The 17,704-nt window shown below is 43.2% G+C and overlaps 1 protein-coding gene across 1 annotated transcript; it reads right to left on the bottom strand.

The window, feature by feature from the left end:
• Positions 1-6,120: 6,120 nt before the first annotated feature.
• NDUFB8 (NADH:ubiquinone oxidoreductase subunit B8) lies at positions 6,121-15,589 on the bottom strand. The gene is made up of 5 exons (XM_063133205.1): positions 15,470-15,589; positions 11,895-12,021; positions 10,537-10,636; positions 8,272-8,427; positions 6,121-6,549 (listed from the first exon to the last, which is right to left on the bottom strand). Exons 1-5 carry the CDS (start codon positions 15,549-15,551, stop codon positions 6,457-6,459), a joined length of 558 nt encoding a protein of 185 aa, XP_062989275.1. The 5' UTR covers positions 15,552-15,589; the 3' UTR covers positions 6,121-6,456.
• Between the last annotated feature and the right edge of the window lie 2,115 nt (positions 15,590-17,704).

A 17,704-nucleotide genomic window follows, 5' to 3' on the forward strand; every position in this document is an offset into this window, starting at 1 on the left:
GGAAAGTTGTTTTCTGGACCTTATTATTATTATTATTATTATTATTATTATTATTATTATTATTATTATTATTAATAATATAATAATAATAATAATAATAATAATAATAATAATAATTTATTTATTTATATAGCACCATCAATGTACATGGTGCTGTACAGAGTAAAACAGTAAATAGCAAGGCCCTGCCGCATAGGCTTACAATCTTTAATGCCCTAATTTGCCTAGTTTTGCATCCTGCAGTTCCCCTCAGCGCCATAAGCCCAACCCAGCTCTCTCTGGCCCGTCCAGCGTAGCCTCGGCACCACAGCTCTTGGTTTAGCCACCGAGAGAACTGGCAAGCTAATTTCCCCACCGTTCAAACTGGATGCCCTGCTCTCCGTTCTTTAATTATATTTAGCGGTTTGCTCTGCATGTTTTATTTGTAATCTGACAATATTTTGGAATCTCTGTAACAAACACTGAATCAACTAATTTTCCCAAGTAATGATTGTACATTCTAAATGCTTGGGTGCTTAATAATTTCCCCTGTGTTTTTTTGTGTTTTTTTTAAATGTGTCAGTCATGGAGGCTCCTCCTGCCAGGACATGCTACTGTCAAAATTAGCAGATTCCTTATGAGATATTTGTCTTGGATCAGGCACAAGTTTGTACACATACTGTAACTGGACAGCCTATTTGGCAATAGGGTGTCACCAGCATAGTAATCACATCTTGCTGCAAAGCTCCTAAATGTTCTTCCCTGTGGCTTCATATAGATATTAAGAAACATCAGGAATAAGATAGTACCCTGCAGCACCCCAGACCATAATAGCCAGGGAGCATCACCAGACGGGCGGATTTTCATGTCTCCCTACCATCGCTATGGCCGCCTGCTGCTTTCCCACAATAGTGATGATCTCTTTACACAGGGAGAAAAGAAGCTGCAGCAATGACCACATGGCTCATTCAGGGGCTGTTTTTATTGCAACGCTTTTCCTGCATACAGGAAGGAAATGGAGGCACATTCCATTTTTTTTTTAAAAAAAGAAGATGGATTGAAAGGGGTCTATTTTGCGACAGAAAAACGAGTGGAAGGAGCGGGAGGCAGGCAGCGTAATCTAAAGGACGCGTAAACATCTGTAATTGGGCAGTAGTGAGCGTGCAATAAAACGCTCATCTGATGACAACCCTCACATAACCTTAAACCATATTGTGGGTTATGCAAGGATTAACCCAAGCCAGTTGAGTTTGGATGACACAAGAAGCCACAGCTGTAGAGGGAGGGAGAGGGGGCAATCCTGGACTTACCTGCTTGTGGGATCGTTGCCGTGTTCACATGGCCACGTGACATCCTGGGTGTCACGCCCGTCGTGGCCGCCATGTTTTTTTTAAAAAAGAAAAAGAGGTGGAGCGCACTTGTGCTCCAGTGAAAATTAAGGTTAAAAAAAAAGCCCCCGCCCCGATGCCTCTTCATTCCTCCTGGCCCAGCTCCTTCCCTTTGCTAACCCCCGCTACTTGCCGGGAGGAGGGAAGAAGCCGGGATGGGCACCCACACATCCTGCAGTCTCGGGATGATCCCAAGACCGCAGGAAAAATCGGGTTTCCCCAGAGATTATTTATCCCTGGGAAAACCTGCGCTCGTCCTCCCCCCTGCCCCTGGGAGTCCCTGCGCGTTTGGATGCACAGGGACTTGGCTGGTGTAGGAACAGCCAAAGTTATACAGTGAATGCTCAGTTTTATTCTGAAGCTAGAATGATGAGCATGCACCAATGTTTTCACCGGAGAGCCTATGAACCTTTCTATACGAGGCATTTATTGTGTGCTCATGATTCCTAACTTATGGTAACTTTCGGGTGATTTACACGATGACATCCTCCTCCAGGGTCTCTCCCATTCTTTGCGACCGTTATAGTGTGGGTCTTGTTTGTTTTCGTACCAGGGAAGTCTGGTTTTTCCCTGAATGGCAGTATGAAAGTCTGCCTGGTGTATTTTCATAATTCCACTATACCACAGCACCACCTAGTGTCTGTGTAGCAGAACACATAAAAAAGCAGAGAAAGAAAATCCCCAGGAGAAAAAACCACCACCACCACCACGCGTGGAGGAGCCAATCTTAATCCCACAAAGAATCAGGAAGCAGAAGCCTTCATAAAATGGAGCGTTAAAAGCCTCACATAGAAAAGCCCTGTGTGGAATGCCTCTTCCTTTAGTTATGGAATGTGACTTCTCAGGATCAAACAACTATAGGGTGACCATATTTTGGAAACCAAAAAGGAGGACAACATGGTCGCCATGTTAAAATTATTTTAAAAAGTAATTTTAAAACCTCAAACTTTTTTAAAAAATCCTAAAACTCAGTGGATGGACAGATCTGTTTCAACCTTGGCATAGCTAAAGTCCTTGTTAAGAGCAGTTATGGTGCCAAGTTTCATCTCTTTATCTTTAAAAATAATATTTTTTTAAAAAAATTAAATCCTCAAATTTTTTAAAAATCCTAAAAATCAATGGATGAACAGACGTTTCAAATTTGGTATGGCTAAAGCTCTACCTAAAAGCTATCATGGTGCCAACTTTCATCTCTTTATCTTTAAAAATGACAATTTTAAAAATAATAGTTTTAAAACCTCAATTTTTAAAAAAATTCCTAAAAAATCAATGGATGAACAGATCTGTTTCAAATTTGGTATGACTAAATCCCTTCCTATGAGCTACCATTGTGCCAAGTTTCATGTCTTTATCTTAAAAAATGTCAGAGTTATAAGCATTGTTGTTAATTCCCATTAGAGCTGCTCTTTGAAAAAAAAATCCGGATTTCCCCTCCCCCTCTCAGATTTGTCATCAAAAACCCAGACAAATCCGGGCAAATCTGGTCATATGGTCACCCTAAAGAACTTGTTAATACATGGATTGGTAGCCGAGCATGGCAGGGGGAGGGGACTTTAAACCTGTGGTCCTGATCCAGATCGTGGACCCTGTGTCTGCATTTTACATTACCAAAACGCGATCCAGTTGTAATATGAATAGCACTAAATAAAATGCAGGGCCCCTGATATGGATAGGGGCCACAGCAGAGGTTGGGCAAGGTTAAAGCTCTCCCCCAATGCTTTTCTCCCAGTCTGTATCAGGTCCTGTGTTTACTTTTGAGCAAAGAAAAAGGACTAGCGACTAGCTCAATCTTTAAAGTATGAAGTAGTTTAAATGTCATGGATTTGTGGTGGGGGGGAGCATGGAATACACAGGTGTGTTTGTGTGTGTGTGTGTAACAAATCAGGGCCTTGGATTACATTTCTGAAAGTAGAAATGCAACACAAGGGACCTTTACTCTTCCTTTCTGTCTGGTGGGAAAAGGAAATGTGGGGCTTGGGGCTAGGGAAACCATGATGGAGGCCCTGCTTCAACACTAAACTCACATGACATTTGTGCGTGCGGACATGGACACAAAACTGGACTGATTTTTGCTCATTTTTGTTTTAAACTGAAGCTTGAGCAGTGTAGATGTGCAGAAAATTTTGAAACTTTGGAAACATTCAAAGCTTGGCTTTAATAGCAATTAATTTATTTCATGGCAGGCAAGCAGGCATCCCCTCCACCGGCAAGGTGATGGACAGCCCTGCCCTGCTAATCAGTGTGGTGCGAAGGCAGGCCCCGGCCCTGCTGTGGGGTTAGGCTGTGGCCCCCAGAGGGGAGGGGGAAGAGGATGCAGGCAGCCAATCCAGGCAAGCGAGGGGGGAGCACACCACGTTCAAATTTCAGAAGGAGGATTCACTATGCATGGACCAGATTTGCATTAATCATGAGCCCCTCTGTTGAAGGGACTGGGGGGGGGGGGGGGAAGCAGCAAAGGAGGACTACTGGTGCCTGTGGCGACATGGGCTTTACACTGGTAAAGTTAACAGTCTAATATGGATTTTGGAATTGATATTCTGTACAAGTCCCTATATGGGCCTTTTAGTGGGGAACTACCATTGGCTTAGAAACACACTGAAATATAAATAAAGCAATCCATTCATGTTCAAAACCCATACAATTCCCACTGCACATCAGTGTGTCTTAAAAATGTATATTGGTAGGTTTTCAAAGCTTGATTTGACGTTTTCATTGATGCAATGGTTGATGACATTTTCATCATGACTCCAGAGTGTTAAGAAACATGGTTACAAGAGCCACAACCCGAATCATGAGCAGCAAGCAGCACCACTTTCACCTCTGCTGCATCAGAACCCTCCCCACCACAAAAAGCTCTTTAACCTGTCCTGCCAGCTATCAATGTAAGCAACAAGCAAAACATCACAGGATTGTTCTATCAACACAGTAAGGCTCAGATCCAGCAGCCCCCTTTCCCCGGCCCCACTCCCCTTTCAAGCGTTTGGTTTCCCAGTTCTGCTGCTTTCCCCGTTCTAAAAGGTGTATAGGGCCATGGCTAGACCAGGCCTATATCCTGGGATCATCCCTGTGCATTCAAATGACACACAGGGGATACCGGGAGCAGGCAGGGACGACCCCTCCATTTACCTGGCATAATCCTTAGGTCTAGCTAAGGCCTAGGTCTCTAAGGCTTAGTTACTGGAGTAAGAGTGTTAAACTAAAGTAGGGTGGTATTTTGGCTCCACCTCTAAACCGAATGCAGCCCAACACCCCCCTCTCTGAAACAGAATTCAGTCGCTGGGCTGAAAGAGGCTTGACACTGCTGTATTAGATGACCAGGGCACCAATGGGCCATCTTTGCAAGTCCCAGGCACCTCATCCTCCTTGTAAGTTGTAAGCTCAATTTGTGACATCGTGCACAACATCTTCACTGATCATGGGGAATGTTTGTCAAGGCATCAGCCATAGCTTCCAGTTTCCTGGCTTTGTGGAGCTTCAGCATACCTGAGATAGCCTTAACGGTGGTCTTAAACTGGCAGTGTTTGTTTTAAAACAACAACATTGAATTGTAGTTAATTTGTGAAGCTGGATCTGACATTTCTTTTACACAGACACCTGACCTGCTTTTTAAAAGTTCATGTTCCAATTAGTGAGTGCCCTTTATTTCATCCCTGCCCTATATGTTAAAGTAACTCATACCATTGCATCAATTTCACAGGCAAGTTCCTTTAAATATGCCACCAAATCATGTGTCGCCTGTTACCGAAGTTTACGCTCCCTGAATTTCATGCTACATCTTTTATCATGAGGGCAGAGAATTACTCTTGCTTTCTAATTCAAAACATTTATTTATTTATTTATTCTGTCTTGAGGGGGTTTTACCCTTAAAGGCGGCCTAAAAGTAATTTAAAATATTTATTACTTGTATATACCATCTTGTCTGCTAAAAAGCCATCAAAGCAGCGTACAACAATTTAAAATAATAACAAGAACTTTTAAGAACAGAAAATTGAAACGTTACACTACTGCCTGCGACTATGAATTTTCTCATGCCGTTTAATTTATGACCTACCTGCATATTTTAACAACTAGGTCAAATAATCGGAATTCTAACCAATGCTTACTCTTTTGACTGCAATATTGTTCGTTGTTTGTGTTGTGTTGATTAACCTCTGGTTAATTTTAACTGGTGTGTTTTGCTCTGGGGTAATTCCAGCAAGTATGACCTCACTGCTTATTAACACCTTGGTTCTCTCAGATAGAAATGCTATCTGGTTTTATACTACGGTTTTAAACATTTTAATGTTTTATATTATGTTGTATCATATATTTCAAGGTTTTAACTATTGGGAACCACCCACACAGCCTTGGCTATTGGGTGGTATAGAAATGTAATAAATAAATAAAATAATCCTTTAGGGAAGTTTAGAGGGCATATTGGAAACTTATTACACCAGTTAGATCTCATCCCCCAAATACTTAAAGAGCAGTAAGACTCTTTAATCTTGTAGGCAGTAACAGCTATTTATTGTGCTGGATATTTTTCAGGTAGTTCTACTCTTAGTGGTAAAGGTGAAAGTACTAGACACCACTCTAATTTGGCCTACCTAGTGAACCCCCTTGGGCTAGTATGGACAGGACTCTCCAAAGGAACTCCAGGGGTCTGTCACCATTTCCTGCATTTCAAAACTAAACATAGGCTTCTCATTCACATGTACCTCATTATCCAGCAAGAACATGCTGGCCTAATTACACCTACTGAATAAGCTACACATTTGTCTGAATATTTGTGTTTATTTGCCTTTTCCTTACAACATTCAGGGTTGTTCTGTACCCATTGTATTTCATCGAATGATCTCATATGATCAGCAGGAAACAAGGCTACATATAAATAAAACTCTCCTTTCTGTCGATTTTGAAGGAATATGATAATTGTACACAACCAACTGTACAGCATACTCATACAATCAAGATATCAAAATAGAGCCTTTCATAGTTGTCTCTCCACCATCCCATCAGGATCTTTAGAACAGCAAGAGTTTGGGGCAGTATAGTTAGCTCCACAGATAACTCTGATTAGAGAGGATAAACAGGAGCGTTCCAGACTCTCTTAGATCTCATAGTTCTTCACTTCTGGTGGGGACTCTGTGGGATCCCCTCCTTGCTCCAGATACAGGTTGTTGTAGGGATATTGCTTTGGCCCCTACAGAGAAAAGGAGACATGAAACGGCAAGTCACATAATTTATTTAGAGTACAGATGCTCAGACCAGAAGGCCCAAACATGCCACAAACCTCAAAACCCACACCCTGACTGGGTTTGGATGTCACAATAACCCATGATGGGTTAAGTAAGCAATGGTCAAAACAGCTGCCGCCCTGTTCTTTGCTGGCTTTACTGCTTAGGAATATGTCAAAGTGACCGAGCCAGCAATGCGGAGGACGCAGGGCAGGAGGTTTGGTCCTTGATCCTGCAAACCCCCAAGACATTATATACATCTCCTGCTTTTTGGTGCATCTGGGATTTCTGCAGCTTTCAGTTAGGGCTGGGTGACTCCTTAGTAGAGGAGGGGGGGTATGAGGTTTGGTCCTGATCCTGCTAGCCCATTTCCCCTCTAAATGATAGTGGAATTTATCTTAAGAAAGCTTCCCTGTAACTAGTCAAATATCAATATATCTATACATTTATTTATCTACACACTGAAATATCTACACGGTGATATATCTAAACCATGATGTAATGAAATGGCTCAGATACTGGGAGTAACTACTTTGGAGGAAAGAATTGTGATTTAATGCTAAATCAAAGTAATGGCCCTCGGCAGTTGTTTTGAAATGCTGAACTGAGATCCAGTAAATCAGAGAAGAACATAGAAAACAACACACCTGTATTGATGGTGGATCGGGTACCTCACAACTAGGCGAGGTTGTGTGTAGAATATGGTCTGGATCCTGTAAACTCCCAAGGTTTTCTAACCACTTCCCCGTTTTGGTACACTCGGGATTTTCCCTCTTGGTGAGTTATCGTGCAATGGTGTAATGGCGGATTGGGTGCTTCGTAACGGTGGGGGATGCTTATATATGAAGTTTTGTCCCAATCCTGCAAACCTCCAGTGCTTCAGAAGTGAAACAGAGCCACTACTTGTGCGGAAGGACTGCAGCCGGACAGGGGTAGGGAGGGGAGTCAAATTACACACAGTAGCTTAATAAGTGACTCACAGTAGCTTATTAGCCTGCTCATGTGGCAAGGGGTGAGGGATCGTGAGCTATTTTTTTGTTTTTAAGAAAGCTACTGTGAGTAGCTTTACTTATTGTGGACTATCATGACATCCAAGCGTGGCTCCTGAATTTGACCTTGCCCCACAGTGCCACATGCATAGGCCATGGCAGCCAATTATGGTATCTTTCACCTAAGGAAGGGAAGTGTTGCCTGCTTAGGCACTTGATGTAGGAGGATACAACTTCATCCTTGTAGAATACCTGCAGCTTGCATAGGATGTTCATCAGGAGCAGGGTGAGCGTGGGGGAAGGTGGCTTTAACCTTGGCCCCTGCCTCAGGAATCTTAACATAGCCAAAATCACTATTTTTGTGCTAATCCTTGGCAGCACCAGGATACTTGAAGAGGCTGTGGGTGTGTGCATATGTGTAGGGTGTGTGTGTGTGTTCACTCCCACTCTTGGCTTTGGCCTTGCCCATCACTGGTAGTATGCGCTCTACAACCCCTTTCCCACATGAGAATAAGGCCATCAACCTGGAAAAAGTTGCCTACTCCTTCTATAGATGAAGGTGCTTTTAACAGAAGGGAGTGAGAATATTTTGGTTTTCACAACTATATGAGGTACTGAAGTGTAAACATAAACTTTGGAGAGTCAATGCAGCCATAGTGATTCATGATGCCTTGACTAACTGCCAACTCAGAAACTCACCACAGGCTGGTAGGATGGATATATCTCACCAAGACAAAACATGAAAAACATAAAGCCGATAGAGCCCCAGAGATATCTGCGCATCTTGTGCCAGGACAGAACTGTGGGTGAGGTATCAACGCGTGTCCGGATGAACATATCAAAATCCCAGTGCATCTGGTCAAAAAGACATCAAGAGGCATGGTCCCACTTAATATGATAGACAAGGTAAGGTTACATTTAGTTGGAGAAGACATCTGTGAGTGTTAAGACTATTGAGATTTCCAAATGATAATGGAACTGCATCTTAAAGACTTGTGTATCTTCTGCCAAATGAAGATACAATGTTCTCCAGGCTCAACACCAACTCTGCAGAGTTTAAAACTGTCTCATAGAGAACAGGCCAAGGTTCTGCAATTTTTGTTTCCAAACAAGATCCTGATAACTGCTTATTCTGCCTTTGGAATTTTCAGGCATCATACTCATGCAAAAACACATTGCATGAGGAACAGTACCATGAACCAAAAATATGTAATAAATACACGGACTCTGTGCAAAGAAAGCAGAAGTGGGGGTATGAATGGGCAAGGAAAGGGTGTATGGGTTGTAGATACGCAGAACACAGAAATTAGGGAATAGAAGCCACAGAGACACCATTAAGGAACTGTGCAATGCCTCAAAGACCAATCTGCTGCTCAAACGCATTTCCAAGCTTCTTTCTTCAGTCATTAAAAAAACCCCAGGTAAGGTACCATTCAGTTGGACAAGATTTTCTGTTGTTTTTTTAAAGCTAAAGTTTTTAAATGCTGAATTCCACAGAAATGGCAAATGAACCAAGTCTTGAATTAAAGCTTCACCCTTATAACACATCTGCTTACATACATTTGCTCCTTGATTATCAATGGGGCTTGTAAGACATCATTTCACTGGAGCCAAGCTAAAAGTGTTTCCCACAGGCCGTATATACTTGTCAGAGGCATGTGTTCACATTTAAAATGGTTGCACTGGCCATCAAACCACAGCTCTTGATTCCAGAAGCACTAGCACAATATTGTTCTAAGGTATTTTAACACCTAATGATGCAGGTAAACTGAAATAGCATTGTGAAAAAACATACAACATGGGCTGGTTCACACATACCATGGTTTATTGCCCCACCCAGGGTTTCTCCTGGCAAAAGTTAGAACAAACCATGATTAGTGTTCTTAATCCCTTGGTCGTTTGTCTCCGTCCTTCGCTTACTCCCTCCCTGTATCCCAAATGCCTGTATGGTGCTGTAGTGCTGGCATGTAGAGCAGCTGTGGTTTTTTGGGGGGTGAGGGGTTACTGGTCTTGCCCTGTAGCCTGGGTGCTATATTTTGGTAGAAAGGTGGGGTATAAATCAAATAAAAAATAATAAGTAAACAACCCAAGTACATCATTGTACTTTATTCATGATTTATACAGCCCAGAATTCACAACACAAGAAGAAACTATGGTTTCTCTTTCTGGGTTGTTCATGGTAAACAAACCATGGTGTACTAGCACAACCACATTCATACATCACAACAACCCAGAATTCAATAACTCATACCATGAGTTAGCATTCTGTGCAAACCAGGCCCATGAAAGTTAATGAACAGAAATTTTTATTTTGAAGCTTACAGCATATATGATAATATAATTTTAGTAGATAAGAACCAGCAGTTTTATTGCTGCCCAGAGCTTAATGATAAGCTAGTGTGTATTACACTGAAAAGCATTATAAACAAAGATGGCACTATATATACATATTTAAATCCTGTAATTCATGCTGCCAAGCATTTGCAAGGACAGCATCTATGTAATACACAAACAATGACCCTGTTCAGATGACATGACTGCTAAGCCATGGTTAGGCCGCTAACCCTTTTGCAGCAAATGGTTAGTGAGAGTGTTTAAACTGAGATTATGTAGCCACCATGGCTAGGGATGGTTCACACAACATACTAAACCCAAAACATTTATCTCAAAATGCTTAACCACTGTGGCTTAGCGTGTCGCCTGAACAGAGTCAATCTGTCAATTTCAGAATAAAATTGTGGATTTAAATGCTACTGTGTGGCACAGCAGGAAGGTTGAGGAACTAGGAGCAGAGTGCCCACATGAGTACTAAATCCGTGAGAAGTTTTTTTGAGCTTGTTACCATCGAAATTGTGATTCAGTAGAATGTCACAAATCCAATCATATTCATATTTTTATTACATATGCTTCTAGACTGCAAAATGAAATGACAGAAATGGAAAGTAAAAAATCAATCATCCTTACTGTCTCTCCATGGTTACGCCTCAGATCAGAATGGTCCCAATCATACCAAGGATCTCTTTCTTGTTGGGATCGGTCAGGGAGTTGAGGGTAGTCACCATAACTGTGGAAAGTATAAGGAATTCACCATAAAACTACTAGAAAGTAAACACCAAATACATTTGTTCCAACAGAAGAACAGAAGAGAAAGTAGTTAAAGTAACCTATCAAGATTTGAGTACTCTCTCAATGTATTAAATGTATTGAAATAAATGCAAATAACCATTTGACCCTTTTCTTGTCAAACTAGTTTACTTGTGTTTTAGGCTTTTCTGCCTTTCCCCCCTAGACTGCAAGTTCAGGAAGACATAGCTTTAAGGTTTTGCTTATGGCATTGTGGCAGCTAGGCCATATTGCACCATATAATAGTATTGTTGCAAACTGTTGCAAATGTAGACTAAGTCAGAAACCCTTCCATGAATTAGGCTAAAATTTCTTCACCAATGGGACCTTAAATGTTTCCTGCCAAAGAAAGGTTACATAAATAACTATTATTTATTTATGTTTAATACTTTTGACTTAATGTTGTAGTATTTGAACTCCTGCCTTCACTTAAATCTAAGTCCTCTTATCAGTCAGGGATACACAGGACAGTAACAGAACATAACAGTGCTAACACAAATTATGTTGTGATGTGTAAGGGACCTCTAGCACAACGTCAACAGTGTTAGCTGGTGCCACAGGTTTCCAGGGACTCCCATCATGCCAGCTAAGAGGTCCTTTATGCTAGGGTCCCTAATGCCAACGCAACGAAATTTACATTAGCACTCATGTCCAATTGGATACTGCCCTATAATTCTACATGAGATTGTATATGATATTTAAAATATATTGTAGTGATCACTGACCACTATTTGGGTATTATTAAGATTCGCAATGAACTTTGGATAGAGTGGAAATCTGCCATAATTCTTATCGTCTCCACCTCAAGAGCCTGACCTCATATTGCTAATATGTTCAATTTACTCCCGTAGAAACAGAAACAATAAGCAGGTTGATACAAGGGTGATCAAATCTCCCAAGTGCCCCACATTGTGGGAGACAATGTATATCTGAATATATTCTTAAAATTGTCTCATCTTTTCTTGTCGGTTTTGCAAAATCCCAGGTGTTCCTGAGATTACGGGATTCAGTTCTCATTGAACATCCATCATGAAAGGGGTGTGTGAGAGAGAGAAAGGGAGAGAGAGAGAGAAGCATGCTCACTGAAATATTAGCTGAACCGTTTCATTCCTACAACTACACCCAAAGACACATATGCTCTTCATAATCCCAACTATTACATCATTCTTTCCTTTCTCAGGCCTACAAGTATAACTCACCCACTGCCATTGTCTGGATACGGCTTGTAGTCCTCCACTGTCATGTTGTACTTTTTTGCAGCAGCTGCCCATTCCTCTGGAGTCTTGGGGTAAGGCCCAGGAAGCATGTGTTTGGGTATGTCTGAAGCTGAAAGCCGAAATATCATTAAGCCCAAGGAGCATACAGGGGAAAGAGATAAGACCACAAAACAAAACAATATAGTGCTGTGGAACAAAAGGCTAGATTCATTTTAGTCTGTATTAATAGAAGCTTGGAATTAATAATTTGAAATGTAATATTTTAGTAGTGTATTCATCTTTGAGCAAAACTAGATGTGTTGATTAAAATGAGTCACCACCATGTACATTGATGGTGCTATATAAATAATAATAATAATAATAATAATCAAGCTCTTCCCCTTTATCCTCTAAGATTTTATCAGGTCTATAGTGTGTTTCTCTACTTGCTTCAGCAACAACCAATGATGAAGAACATGGGTAGGCAATGTGGAGTCTATGAGCACTAATGTGCCCCCAGACACTCTTCTTGGTGTCTGCCAAGCTGCTGCTAACCTCATTTCCCATGAATGCCTCTGGGCTACATGATGGGGCTCAGGGACATTTTTAGGAAATAAAGATAACAGAGAGGATGGACAGATGCGTATGTGTGTGAGAAAGAATGCATCTATGGGTGATCCAGGGTGAGAGAGAACAATATGGGGAGAATGAGTTGGCTGGCAAAAGAGCAGGGAGAGAAAAACAATGAAACTGGTTCTGTGAAATAGACATCTGCTGGTACTGAAAATGGTGAGTTCAAAGTTCCTTAGGATGTGGTGGCTCAGAACCCCCTTTGCCTTGCACACAGTCATTTTGGCAGGTTACTTGTCCTTTGTGACTCTAACTATGCCTCTCATGGCAGCCGTTTTGTGGCGATGCTGACAACAGTTTATCAAATTGCCAAGTCTTAAGAGTTTATTATGGTTGCAGATCAGCAAAATCAACACCAAAACATGCAAAGGATAGATAAAAAGTGATATAAAAACAAAATACAGAGCAAATTGCTAAGTGTGCCCATGGGCCAAAAAGGCTGCCTACTCCTGACGTACAGCAAGTGCAGGAAAACCCACAATTGTTAAAGGTGCTGTGCTAGATTGTCTATTGTTTACATTGTAGCTACCTTAGTTTTAAATGGTTTTTAAAGGTTTTATTGGGTTCTAGACTGTAACTCCTGTAGAGTGTTTTAGACTGCTGTTTTAATTTCATAATCTTAACATTGATTTACTTTTAGTTATAATTTATGTTTTAACCTTGTATGTGAACCGCTTCTGAAGGGATGCTACCCTGAAAGGTGGCATAGAAATACTGATAACAAAATAAATACACTATGCTTGTCACATGGGAATGTCTGTTGAAACGTGAGAGCCGGGCTCAACGTGGTAGTTTTCAGCAGCAGTAGCAGCAGCCCTACCTATAAAGGTTTCATCTTCCATTCAATTCACTGCATTTGAAAAGAAATGAAACTTAAAGCTGGCAGAAACCTAGAAGCATATAATACCCCCTGCCCTTTTGAGCGGAAACAACGTTTCTACAGAAAAGCAAATAGCGCCCAGAAAGGCGTTAGAAACCTCCAGCTGAGAACCCCCTCCCTCCTGCTGCCAACTGTCAACACTGCTGAACTTTGCAACTAAGAATGTAGTGCCTGAATTTGCTTTGCTTTTCCCCTTCCTCCCTCCCAATCCCCTTTCCTTTAATAATAATAATAATAATAATAATAATAATAATAATAATAATTTTATTTCTTACCCGCCTCTCCCTTTGGATCGAGGCGGGGAACAACATTAGAACAGGAAACAATACATCTTAAAAATTCTTGATTTTACATTGATCTGGATAGGCCTGCCAGAAAAGGCTAGTCTTTAAAGCTGCCTTAAAATCACACAGAGAGTTAATTTTACAAATCTCCTCCAGCAGAACATTCCACAATCTGGGGGTGACAGAAGAAAAGGTCCTCTGGGAAACTGATGTCAGCCTAGTTTTAGCTGACTGAAGTAAGTTCACCCCAGAGGACCTGAGTGTGCAGAGCGGACTGTATGGGAGAAGGCGATCCCGCAAGTAACCTGGACCCAAACCATTTAGGGCTTTAAAGGTAATAATGACCAACACTTTGTACTGTGCCCGGAAACTAATCCGCAGCCAGTGGAGTGATTTTAATGTTGGGATAATATGCTCACCCCTAGATGTGCCAGTGACCAACCTGGCTGCCATATTTTGAACTAGTTGAAGTTTACGAACTAGGTACAATGGCAGCCCTATGTAGAGCGCATTGCAGAAGTCGAGCCTTGACGTTTGTGTCACGTCTTTTAGATTGTAAGCTTGTGGGCAGGGACTGTCAAGAATCATAGAATCATAGAATAGAGTTGGAAGGGGTCTACAAGGCCATCGAGTCCAATCCCTGCTCAATGCAGGAATCCACCCTAAAGCATCCCTGACAGGTGGTTGTCTAGCTGCCTCTTGAATGCCTCCAGTGTGGGAGAGCCCACCACCTCCCTAGGTAACTGATTCCATTGTTGTACTGCTCTAACAGTCAGGAAGTTTTTCCTGATATCCAGCTGGAATCTGGCTTCCTTTAACTTGAGCCCATTATTCCGTGTCCTGCACTCTGGGAGGATCGAGAAGAGATCCTGGCCCTCCTCTGAGTGACAACCTTTTAAGTATTTGAAGAGTGCTCTCATGTCTCCCCTCCATCTTCTCTTCTCCAGGCTAAACATGCCCAGTTCTTTAAGTCTCTCTTCATAGGGCTTTGTTTCCAGACCCCTGATCATCCTGGTTGCCCTCCCCTTGTCTGCGTCCTTATTTATTTATTACATTTTTATACCGCCCAATAGCCGAAGCTCTCTGGGTGGTTCACCTTCTTGAATTGTGGAGCCCGGAACTTGTAGGCCCCTTCCAACTCTGCTATTCTATGATTCTACGGATGCAATACTCGAGATGAGGCCTAACTAGGGCTGAATAGAGAGGAACCAGTACCTCACGCGATTTGGAAGCTATACTTCTATTAATGCAGCCCAAAATAGCATTTGCTTTCGTAAGCTGCCGTGAGAGCCTATTTTGGCTGAATGGCAGGATAAAAATGCTTAAATAAATAAATAAAATAGAAACCCTCAACAAGAAAAAGACCTGGAGTGGGGAAGGGGAAGGGGGGATCACCTCTTAGCAGTAAAGGAAATGGGGGGGGGGGAGGAGGAGGGGGGTGTCTGTGCGCCCACGGCCCTTTGGAACAAGTATTGATTCAATCTCTCGTATTGATTTAAATGTCCCTAAAACGCTCAGCGCCCCCGGCCTGCCTCGGTGGCCCCCAATGACCTCTGCGCGCAGGAAGGTCAGGCTGAGGAATGCCCGCAGCCCCGCTCCCACTCAGGTCTCCTCGTGTGCAAGGGGGGGCGTTACACGAGGGCCTCCTCCCCCTCCTCCCCCCCGTTTACTTCCCACTCCGCCCTCGTCAACCGTGGGGGGGGGTGAGGGGGAAGCCTGAGGGGTAGGTGGGGATGGGCGCAACGACCCTCCTCGTCGCAGGGAGGGGGGCCCGACTCACGAACCAGCACGGACGCCGCTTGGAGCCGCCGCCCTCCGCAGCCAGGCCAAGGGCCGCAGCCGACTCCCAGCTCCGCTAAGCGCCATCACAGCCCTCCCGGAAGGGCCTCCGCCGGGGCTACGGCAAGGCGGGAGGGGCAAGCGCGGAGTCCACGCAGGCGCGAGAGGAGGCCGTGGCGTCGAGCGCCCTCTGCCGGCCCGCTCGGAGGCCCGCATTAGGGGCAGCAGGTGTCGTCCGCGGGCAGGGGCCACCCTGGGGGGCCGGCGGGGGTGGAGGAGAGGAGGGGAGGGGACCCAGGAGTCCGGCCATGGCAGGGCCACGGAAATCACCGCTACAGCAAGGCAGCGTTTCCTGAGCCCCCTTTTTCTCCCAGATCAGTTTGTTAGCACAGAGCTGGGGGGTGGGGTGAGAGAGGACCATCACTGCACCAACCCAAATTCTGAAGTGGGCCGTTGAGGATTCTCTGCTATTCAGCACAACCCACCCGGGCCTGACATAGCGATGCAGTTGCTGTTGGGACATACTATATAGGGTGACCCTATGAAAAGGAGGACAGGGCTGCTGTATCTTTAACAGTTGCATAGAAGAGGGGATTTCAGCAGGTGTCATTTGTATATATGGAGAACCTGGTGAAATTCCCTCTTCATCACACCAGTTAAAGCTGCAGGAGCCATACTAGAGTGACCAGATTTAAAAGAGGGCAGCTTTAACTGTGGTGATGAAAAGGAAATTTCACCAGGTTCCCCATATATACAAATGACACCTGCTAAAATTCCCTTTTCAATACAACTGTTAAAGATACAGGAGCCCTGTCCTCCTTTTCATAGGGTCACCCTACCCCTGTATCTTTAACCACTGATTTGAAAAGGGAATTTCAGCAGGTGTCATTTGTATGCATGCAACACCTGGTGAAATTCCCTCTTCTTCACAGCAGTGAAAGCTGCAGGAGCCCTGCCCTCTTTTGTATCTGATCACTTTAGTATACCTCCTGCAGCTTCAAATGTTATGATGAAGACAGAGTTTCACCAGGTTCCACATATATACAAATGACACCTGCTGAAATTCCCTTTTCTATGCAACTGTTAAAGATACAGGAGCCCTGTCCTCCTTTTCATAGGGTCACCCTAGACATACTAAAACAAATGACAGTACTTGCCCATAGGGAAACCATACTTGCCCATAGGGATCCATTGGAAAGCACTTGCCCATAGGGATCCAAAGGACTGCACCCGTCCTTAGGGAAACCATACTTGCCCATAGGGATCCATAGGCCATAAGGATCTATAGACAACACTGCCCAATAAGGATCCATGGGAAAGCTCTTATCCATAGAGAAACATAGGACATTAGTTTTATGTATTTTATTTTGCTTTTAATTGCGTTGTACCATGCCTCGATCCAGAGGGAGAGGCGGGTAACAAAAAAATATTATTTTTATTATTATTATTACAGAACTTACCCATAGTTCTTACTCGTCTAAGGGCGGTCTTGCTAACCAAAGAGGAGGGTGGTGCGATTCTCCATTCAACTGTGAAGGGGGAGGGAGAGAGGTCCCATTTAACTCTATGTTCTTACTCCTGAGTAGGCATTAAAAGAAATTTGGAAAATGCACCCTCCTTGCCCACAGCTCCCTTATTTTTAAAGATAAAGAGATTGTAAGCCTATGCGGCAGGGCCTTGCTATTTACTGTTGTACTCTGTACAGCACCATGTACATTGATGGTGCTATATAAATAAATAATAATAATAATAATAATAGAGAGGGAGGAAGCAGCAGCCAGGCACCTCTCCACCGTGCCTGGGTCCAGCTCCAGCTGAGAGCCCCCTCCCTCCTGCTACCAACTGTCTCTGCAGAGGCCACCAGTGAGGGAGGAAGCAGCAGCCAGGCACCTCTCCACCGTGCCTGGGTCCAGCTCCAGCTCAGAGCCCCCTCCCTCCTGCTACCAACTGTCTCTGCTGAACTTTCCAACTAAGATTGTAGTGCCTGAGTTTGCTTTCCTTTCCCCCCTCCTCCTCCTCCTCCTCCCTCCCAATCCCCTTTCCTTTTGTGTCATGTCTTTTAGATTGTAAGCCTGTGGGCAGGGACTGTCAAGAAATACTTTTGTAAGCCGCCGTGAGAGCCTTTTTTGGCTGAATGGCGGCATAAAAATCCTTAAATAAATAAATAAATAAATAAATAATAATAATAATAAAATAGGCACAGTGATAGCTCTTAAGTAGAGTTTTCAGCATGCCAAGTT

This window comes from Elgaria multicarinata, chromosome 8 (assembly GCF_023053635.1).
Source record: "Elgaria multicarinata webbii isolate HBS135686 ecotype San Diego chromosome 8, rElgMul1.1.pri, whole genome shotgun sequence".
NCBI classification, from domain to species: Eukaryota; Metazoa; Chordata; class Lepidosauria; order Squamata; family Anguidae; genus Elgaria; species Elgaria multicarinata.